The 10,062-nt window shown below is 36.8% G+C and overlaps 1 protein-coding gene across 1 annotated transcript; it reads left to right on the forward strand.

Moving 5' to 3' along the window:
- Positions 1–3,049: 3,049 nt before the first annotated feature.
- LOC132662511 (olfactory receptor 5W2-like) lies at positions 3,050–3,982 on the forward strand. Its single transcript, XM_060607968.3, has one exon. It carries the CDS (start codon positions 3,050–3,052, stop codon positions 3,980–3,982), a length of 933 nt encoding a protein of 310 aa, XP_060463951.2.
- The last annotated feature ends 6,080 nt before the right edge of the window (positions 3,983–10,062 follow it).

Consider the following 10,062-nt stretch of genomic DNA (forward strand, 5'->3'; position numbering starts at 1 on the left):
ACCTGTTGGAAGAATTACTTTTTTTCTTTTTAAACAAAGACCAAAGACCCTAAAATTACAAAGGAGGGAAGCAAAGTTTTTGTTAATGGACCATTAGGAATAATAAGAGAAGGGCTACATCTTTTTCTCTGCTTTTTTAGAATTATCAGCATCTATGTGAATTTCCTTAGATGCATTATCCTTGTACATAGGAGGTATATTAATAGAAAAAATCCCCAAACCCAAATCTAGTATATTACTAATATTTTCACTTCACCTTCCATTTTAAATAGCCAGAAACACCCAACAATAAATATTTAGAAAACCACGACTTTTGCAAATCCCTATACTAGATAGTTTAGAACACAAATACAAACACTGGTCTTATTCCTGAAGTCTCAAATGTAGTAGATGAATTTTCATATGAATAAAAGGAACAGAATTTAGTAAAGAATGTACTAAGTGTAGATAATGTGAAAGAGTTCTAAAGTCAATGAAATGGTGACTTGCATGTGGTCAGGGGATGGGAAGAAGACCAAACTCCCTGAGGAAAGCAGACCGGCAAGCCAAGTACCATGGACAAGAATATTTTTAGCATTGTTGTTCGCAATAGCCAAAATGCGGAAACAACCCAAAATGTCCATCCAACTTATGAATGAATCAACCAATGTATTATATCCATAAAGTGCATCCAACTGATGAATGAATCAACTAATGTATTATATCCAGACAGTGAAGTATTATTCAGTCATAAAATGAAACAAAATTCTGAATCACGCACCAACATGGATGATCCTTAAAAACATTAGGCTGGAGGAAAGAAGCCCATTTCAACACAACACAATTGATGTTGTTTATTTGAGATGTCCGGAGTGGGCAGAGTGGAAAGTGGATTAGTGTTCTGGGAGCTGGGAGAGAGGGCAAGGGCTGTGGCAATTAACAGGTATGGGTTTCTCACAGGTCTGGCATTAGATAGTGGTGATGGCTGAACAGCCTTGAAAACATGCTAAAAACCAAAGAACTGCATTCTTTGAAAGGCTGAATTTTACAACGATCAATTATATTTCAATAAAAAGAAAATGTTATCAAATTATGCTAATATGCCTCAATACAGTGGGAAGGAGAATATTTCAAATATGGAAGAAACAAAATGAACAATCAAAAGGAGCTAGAAATGATTAAGGAGGGGTTTACTTGGGTTTTATTAGATTTCCTCTTTGACTGGAGAAGAACGATGCAAATTCTGAGAAGCTGAAGCATACTATAAAAATAATTTGGGGTTTTCTTCCTGGCAGAGATCAACAGTAGTGAAGCATTAAAGTTCAGCCTTTGCTACAGTTGTTTCCGAATTCACAGAGGGAATATACAGAACAGGAATATAATTAATGATATGTTTGCCTAACATCAAAGCCTAAGGGTAGTAGCTACAGATTTAAGTCCCAAATGCACCTGCTAAAATAAAATGCCCACTGCCTATTGTTCAACCACCAAAGACCTGCTCATCTCAGGTAGGCTTTTAGGTTGTAATTTAAAGAATATAGGGTTAAAAACTTAAATTTTTAAGAAAAAAAGTTCTTTTTTTAAAAAAGCATCTTTTTGCCTGTTTACTCAATGAAATAAACTCTGCAGTTTAATGGACAAAAATATTTTCTTCTCAAAACTGAATCTGTCTGAGCTTAGTATTCACAATATAACTTTTTAATTATTTTATTTGGATGTTGGTTTACAGGAAAGCTTCTATTACTGTTATTGCTGGGTAAGTATATACATGAATTTAAGCAGTTTTTTTTTTGTTTTACTTAAAAATAATGTAGGCACCACTTTACAAATAACAACATACACAAACGCATCTCCATGTGAACCACATGCCATATTTACCTCAGTCTAAAGAGCAAGTCCATTGTCCACTTTCTATTCTTATGTACGAGAGAGACATATATACACATGCAAATACATGACACACACATAAATACACACACAAGGAAGAGAACCTGTATCACTCAGACGTGTTTATCATTCTTCATCTTACTTTCGTTTTTTAATATAAAAGTCCATTCAAAATCCAAAGACATGCAAATGTATGTGTTGACTTCTTTTTTTTTTTTTTTTTTTTTTTTTTTGCCCTTTTCTTTGGTTAAGAGACTCCTCCTTTGCATCAGACCACTCCACAAACAGGTAGTGAGTATTTTGGCAAAGCAATAATACATTTCCTGAAAAAAGTCAGTAATTCTTACTCCTTGTCCTAGCAAACACTGAAGACAACTCACCCCAGGATCAGGAATATAATTATTTTCATTGTTATTAGTGTGATATGCTCATTGTTTCTAAAAACTAGTATAAAAAAATCTTTTAAGCCGATCATGTTTTTTTTAAAGAATAGAATAAATATACTCATTTTGTGTGTGTGTCCATGGAATACTTTCAAGCAGAGAAAAGGCTTAGTCCTCCATTTTATGGCCTAATATTGGTGCTTCTTCAGGTTATTTTGAAGATGAATGAGATATCAATTCACCCAAATATCATCCTTGATAAAAGGAGGGTGATATTTGGAGGAATTAAAGAGCTTGTTGAAAGTTGCATCCCTCATAAATGACATCTAGATTTATACAGTTTATTTATGTATTTATTTACTTGCTTATTTTGAGAGTGAGAGAGAGAGAGAGAGAGAGAGATAGCAGGGGGAGGGGCAGAGAAAGAGAGAGAGAAGCCCAAGCCGACTGTGCACTGACAGTGCTCTTCACAATGTGGGGCATGAACTCGCAAACCGTGAGAAACTGAGCTGAAATCCAGAGTTGGATACCTAACCGACTGAGCCACCCAGGTGCCCTAAATGACATCTAGATTTATATCAAAGTTTCTTAACCACCTATCGTAGATATTTTTATTATTGTCATAGAGGTAGCGATGCCTCTTTAAAGAATTGACCAAGTAATTTTATGAGTATAAAAGACAATTGAGGGAAGAAATTGTGTTCTGCCTTACAGGTATTTTGTGGCTGTCGGAAGAGTTACATGTGTATCTATCATCGTCTTGGTCATGTTCTCAAAAGTTTAGACAAGGATATAGAAGAATGGATGGAGGAAATTGTTCATCCTTGAGTGATTTCATTTTCTTGGGAATTACCAATAACCCTGGGATGAAAGCAACCCTATTTACAATGTTTCTTGTTATTTATCTCATTAATCTTTTTGCAAACCTCGGAATGATTATTCTAATTAGAATGAATTCTCAGCTGAACACGCCAATGTACTTTTTCCTTAGCCACCTCTCTTTCTGTGACCTCTGTTATTCCACAGCAATTGGACCCAAAATGTTGGTAGACCTTCTAGCCAAAAACACATCAATCCCTTTCGTTGGCTGTGCTCTGCAATTCTTGGTCTTCTGTACGTTTGCTGATTCCGAGTGCCTACTGCTGGCGGTGATGGCCTTTGATCGGTACAAGGCCATTAGCAACCCCTTGCTCTACACGGTCAACATGTCCAGCAGAGTGTGCTTCCTGCTCATGGCCGGGGTTTACGTGCTGGCAACAGCAGATGCTTTGATACACACGACACTAACATTCCGGTTATGTTTCTGTGGATCAAAGGAGATTGATCATTTCTTCTGTGATGTACCTCCTCTCCTATTGCTCTCGTGCACAGACACACAACTCAATGAATTAGCAATATTCACCATTTTTGGCTTCATTGAACTGAGCACCATTTCAGTAGTCCTTGTCTCTTATTGTTATATAATCCTATCCGTCCTGAAGATCCACTCTGTTGAGGGGAGGTTCAAAGCTTTCTCCACCTGCACCTCCCACTTAACTGCTGTTGCAATTTTCCAGGGGACCATTCTCTTCATGTATTTCCGGCCAAGTTCTTCCTACTCTCTTGATCAAGACAAAATGACCTCCTTGTTTTACACCCTTGTGATTCCCATGTTAAACCCACTGATTTACAGCCTGAGGAACAAAGATGTGAAAGAGACCCTGAAAAAAATAAAAATTAAAAGATGGTTTTAAATATCACATGCACACACACACACACACACACACACACATACTTTGTGGTTATAGTTTATATAAAATTATATTGCATAACAGAAGAGAAATAAAGTTGTCTCGAAAACTTTAATTGAATAAAATGAGTTTGTTTTGAAGCCCTATCACAATAATATTGCAGTTCCTTATATATATCATACTTTATTATGCATCTAGATTTTGTATACGGTACTCTTTCTTTGTGGAAAACTTTTCGCACTTTTCTCATTTTGCCAGATTTTTATTTGTTCATTCTTTCATTCATTCAAACATTAATTTATTATACTTAGATTGAGTGTGTGCTTACTAAGTGAACTTGGGTATTTAAGTGCTTTGTATCCCATGGCATATCCAGTAGTTTCTATACTAACGAATCTTGTTATCTACTCAAGGTAACCAACATTACTTAACTAAGCACCAAATAATTCATAACTTTCAAATTCATCATGAAGTAAAAAACAGGGGGCTTTATCCACAGAAAATGTCTAAACCTAGTATAAAAGAAAGGCTTCATTGGCTGGAGATATTGAGTCTCAAAAGATCTCAAAAGATGCAAGTTGGATCCTGGAGAAGTAAAGATAGTAGGCAGTGTATCTGACAGTTAGAGAGGTCTTGAGGTGGCCAAGTCATGACTTTTCAAAGTAAAGAAGTTGTGGTTGCCAAAACATGGATGGACCTTGAGGGCATTACGCCGAGTGAAATAAGTCAGACAGAGAAAGATAAATATTATGTGATCTCACTTGTTTGTGGAATCTAAAAAAGCTGGACTCATAAAAGCAGAGAGTAGAACAGTGGTTGCCAGGAGCTTGGGGAGTGGGCAAAATGGGGACACGTTGGTCAGATAGTACAAACTTTCTGTGATAAGCTGAATAAGTTTTGGGGGACATAGTGTGCAGTATGGTGACTACAATTAACAATACTGTATTGCATAATTGAAATTTGCTAAGAATTTGTTCTTAAACGTTCTCAACACGATATAAAATTGGTAACTATGTGAGGCAACGAATGTGTTTATTAACGTTATAGCAATGATGATTTCACCAAGTAGACATATATCAAAACCCACCTTGTACCCTTTTAAAAATGCCCAATGTTATATGTCAATTTGATCCCAAGAAAGTGGGGGAGAAGAAAAGGAGTCAAAATGGTTAGGTTATAAAGAACAGCGGAAAGGGCTTTGGGCATCATTGTGCTGTAATTATCAAAAATCAGCTCCTCTACCAATCCTCCAGGGAAATTTCCTTCCTTCCTTTTCTCTTCTCTGTCCTGGATAAATATCTCTTTTTTGTAATACATAGTAAAACCTCTCCCTGAAACACTGTTTTAATATCATTCCATTTATTAAATAACTGCTTCTAATATGTGGTTGGGAGCATTCTTTGTCAAGAATTGAACACTTTGGGGGCATGTGAGTGGTACCTGGGAGGCCCAGTCAGTTAAGTGTCTGACTTCAGCTCAGGTCATGATCTCATGGTTCATGAGTTGGAGCCCCATTCTGGGGTCTGTGCTGACAGATCAGAGCCTGGAGACTGCTTCAGATTCCCTGTCTCCCTCTCTCTCTGCCCCTCTCCCAATCACACTGTCTCTCTCTCTCAAAAATAAATAAGCATTAAAAAATTAAAAAAAAAGAATTGAACATTTTGTTTGTATTATCCAAAGTACCTGCTTACTGTATGGGACACAAAATGGAAAAAAAAAAAAAAAACAATTAAATGATAAATTAAAAACACCAGGCAACATTTTTGAATGTTTATTACAAATTAGTAACACAATTATATAACTGTAAAGTATGTAGCCAGAATATATATATATATATATATATGCAATTTATTATTATACTGTTATGTTATATATTATATTATATTATTATTATATTATATTATGTTATATTATATTATATTTTGTTTTCTATAACTTTTAAGGAAGTACATAAAATGATTGTGGATACCAAGATAATGAGTCTGTAAACACCTACATATTAGTTACACTAGAAATAAAGAGCATTTATGTGTGTATCTTCTTGATATTGGTGTATTTGAACTTTCTCTGTTTTAATTTCTAATGACTAAAACAACTTGTTGAAATAGCATGGGAATATCCTTATATTTAAAGAACTATATCAGACCCAAAGACACTCTTAATTATCCATTACAATTGTTGAAGCTAAAAACCACTGAATTTCTTAGATTTTGTAGCTGCTACTTTTAAATAGTTTTGTGAGCAAACATTTTAGACTGGAAGAAACAATTCCTCTCCTTTTTCAGAGGGCATTTGTGGAATCCTGTGACCTGTCACTGGGTGTCATGCTGGAAAAGAAAAACTGTGAAGAAATTTATTTATTAATAAAAGGTTTGAAAGGTTTTCATCTGTACCATATTTTCTCAATGAACACAGGCACTTTTAAAATTAAGAGCAGCAGCATGGAAGAAAACATTGCTTAAAATATTTAAGTCCAAAAAAAGAGAGCGTGAGTGGATTGCTACTTAAAATTAGAGAATTTTAATATGCAATCTGATTAACCAGCATTGCTCCCTTAGGACAGCCACCATATTTTCCAGTATCTGAAGACTGATTTGATCTACCTATTAACTGTTTTTTCAGATCTAGTGGGTGTGAACGAAGAAATAGGAACTTCTACACCCCAGAAATGGAATTCCAAAAATAGAATTGACTGACTCAACTAATTTTGGGTTACCTCTCCCTAAATTTGAAGCCAGGTAGATAATACCAATTTCAGAGGGCCAAGTACTTGTCAGGGTGACCCTTTTTAGTGGCCAGTTATGCAAATTCAGAATTTCCTAGACACTTCAGAGAGTGGATATCCAGCTTCATTGGTATTCAAGAAAATAAAAATGAATATGTAAACGTAGTATATTCTGATTCACATATAGAACAGCAAAATATGTAAACAATTGAAATGCCAAGTATTGATGACGACATGGAAAAATCGTAGCTCTTACACACTGACAGTAGAAAGCAGAATTGGCATTTTACTTTGCAAAACCGTATGCTTTTGTCTGCTTGTGCTGGCCATATAAATGTCTTATGACCTAAAAACTCTATTCCCAGATTTATGCTGAGGTGAAATGAGCGAGTATGTCTGCCCAAGACATGTGTGCAAATATTCCTCATTGCATTATTATCATTAGCATCAAACTGAAAACAACTTAGATCAACACAACAGGACAAGAGTTAACAAAAATTTTTCCTAAAGTGTTAAATGCGGCATATTTTAGGGTTTGCAGGCCATAAATTCTTAGTCACAGTCCCTTAGGATTGTCCGTGTATTGCCAAAACAATCCTCGACCATATATAAATAGGAAGTGTCTCACGTCCAAACATACTTTGCACTATAGTTTGACTCCTGCTCTAGAGGAGATAAATTATTTCATGACATGTTAGCACACTGGAAAACGACACAGCAGGGAAGTGAACTCACTGCTTCCATGTGCAACAACACGGAGAAATTTCACAAACATACTGCTCCGCGAAATGAACAAGTTAAAAAAACGTGTAAAAGCTGTGTATACTTTAAGAACTTAAAACTAACCTAGCTCGCTAGACGTCACCTTGCAGTGGTTCTCGGACGATTTCTACAGACGCTAGTAACGTTCTCCTTTGGACTGAAGGAAATTTTTGTTTCTGAAAATAACTGCAGTATACATCCTGAGAAAGTTTCTATAAGTAGATTATACTCTAAATATATTTCCCAAACACATAGTATATTTTCTACCGTATGGTAAGCAACCTCAGGGTTGCTTAACCTAGGTTAACAACCTGCGTTGTTTAACCTAACAGTTCCTTGTACACAGCATGTGTTCTTAATATATCTGTAAAATTGATGTAGTGCCCATATGTCATAGAATATCTCAGTACACATTCTTCACGTTATTAAAAATTCTTTTTTTTAATTTTTTTTAACGTTTATTTATTTTTGAGACAGAGAGAGACAGAGCATGAATGGGGGAGGGGCAGAGAGAGAAGGAGACACAGAATCGGAAACAGGCTCCAGGTTCCAGCCATCAGCCCAGAGCCCCACGCGGGGCTCGAACTCACGGACCTCGAGATCCTGACCTGAGTCGAAGTCAGACGCTTAACCGGCTGAGCCACCCAGGCGCCCCTCACGTTATTAAAAATTCTGACTTGCTTGCAGAACGCCTTTATCCACCTGCAGGAACTTCTAGTCTTTCTTCCAGCAGCAGGGAAACTCAGTGTACTTTGGTACCATCATCATGCCAGGAACCCTTTGTCATAATACTCAATGTGACAGGACAGACAACTATTTTCTGAAGAAGGTGATCTTCTAGGTAGATGGTTGCCTACCTCCTACTGCTTGAGTATCACCAGGGTGATCCAGAAATCCCTAATTATACATACATTTTTCTCACTTGCCTATAATTGATGTATAGAATTTCTCCTAAAAACATTCTTTTTTCAATTATTTATAACTCTTCCTCTTTTTTTAAATTTTTATGCTTTATTTTATATTAGAGAGAGAGAGAGAGAGAGAAAATGGGGGGAGGGGCAGAGAGAAAGGGAGGCACAGAATCCGAAGCAGGATCCAGGCTCTGAGATGTCAGCACAGACCCCGATGTGGGGCTCAAACCCATGAACCGTGAGATCATGACCTGAGCTGAAGTGGGACGCTGAACTGACTGAGCCACCCAGGCGCCCCTGTAACTCTATTCTTTTAAAAACAATTTAACTAGTTGTTTTTAAGTTTATTTATTTTGAGAGAGAGAGAGAGAGAGAGAGAGAGGCAGAAAGAGGAGAGAGAATCCTAAGCAGACTCAACACTGGCAGCACAGAGCCCAACACAGGGCTGGAACTCATGACAGGGGAGATTGTGACCTGAGCCAAAATCAAGAGTCCGATGCTTAACCAACTGAGCCACCCAGGTGTCCCTTTATAACTCCATTTTTAAGAAAACCGAGATCCATTAGGGTACCTAAGTTATAATAATAATGTGGCTATAAAAGCTCAGATTTAAATCATGGGAAGGAGGAGAGTGAAGGGAAGTCAGTTTACATGGTCTTGAGGAGAAACCCTGTTTTAGAGGCTAAAGTTAGGTCCTGGTTGAACAAAATGGAACCTGTGGGATTTTCACATCCCTCTACACAGGGGAGCATCTGAGGAAACAATTAACTCGAAAAGAATCAGAAAAAAGGACTGAGGACAATTCCACATCCTCTGAATAAGTACCAAGGAAGTAAACAATGGCAGAAAATGTCTTGGGTAACAAAAATGAGTCGGTTTCTTAATTTTAACTGGTGGGCAATTAGTAACAATTAGTTACATGGTTTGAGCCTTGCCTCAACAGTATCTCCCACACGAATACTTTTGTTACCTTAGTACTGGGACCATCACACAAAGAATGACAAAGGAATATATGAAAGCATCAAAAATTGTCACTGAGAATCATTTTTTCAAATTTAAAAGTATACTAATTTCATTGTGGAGAGTTCTAGCTTTATAGAAAGCAAGAAACAAAAACAATACACTAATAAGAGAAAGAAAAAAAAAAGCAGAAGAAATCTTGTGCCCCTGCTAAGTCCCAGATAAAATTTCTGATTAAACAGGAAAGTACCGGACTACTCAAGAACATAAGCTAGTATACGCCTAACACATCTTAGTTTCTTTCCTCCTCAAGTTTTGCATTTACTGGTTTAGGAGCAATTAAATGAACTGCATTAAAGCTCAGAAAATACAGCTGATGTGCATGATTATTATACATTATCTGGAGACATTTATCCACAGTAGATATTCAATGAATGCATAGCAAGCTGTGATATTTAGGTGTCCTGTCTTGATTAGCATGTTGTAAAATGTCACTCAGAACATGGCCACTAAAGAGAGCATCCCCTGTGGCTACCACAGTGCACAAATTCAGAGGCCACTGATTTTCTTATTATGTGTTTGCTCTCTGGAATCCTGCAATGCAGCCACCTTCCACATTACTTTCTCATCACACCAATGTCAGCGATGTTCAAGAGTTCAGCTTAATATAAATTACAGACCACGCTTCCATCTGGTGACCCTCCTTATATGCCGCCTTCAGCCAT

The sequence above is a fragment of the Panthera onca genome, chromosome D1 (assembly GCF_046562875.1).
Source record: "Panthera onca isolate mPanOnc1 chromosome D1, mPanOnc1 haplotype 2, whole genome shotgun sequence".
Classification (NCBI taxonomy): Eukaryota; Metazoa; Chordata; class Mammalia; order Carnivora; family Felidae; genus Panthera; species Panthera onca.

Coding starts and splice junctions, on each gene's coding strand:
- LOC132662511 (XM_060607968.3), top strand. CDS start 3,050: ATGGATGGAGGAAATTGTTCATCCTTGAGTGATTTCATTTTCTTGGGA.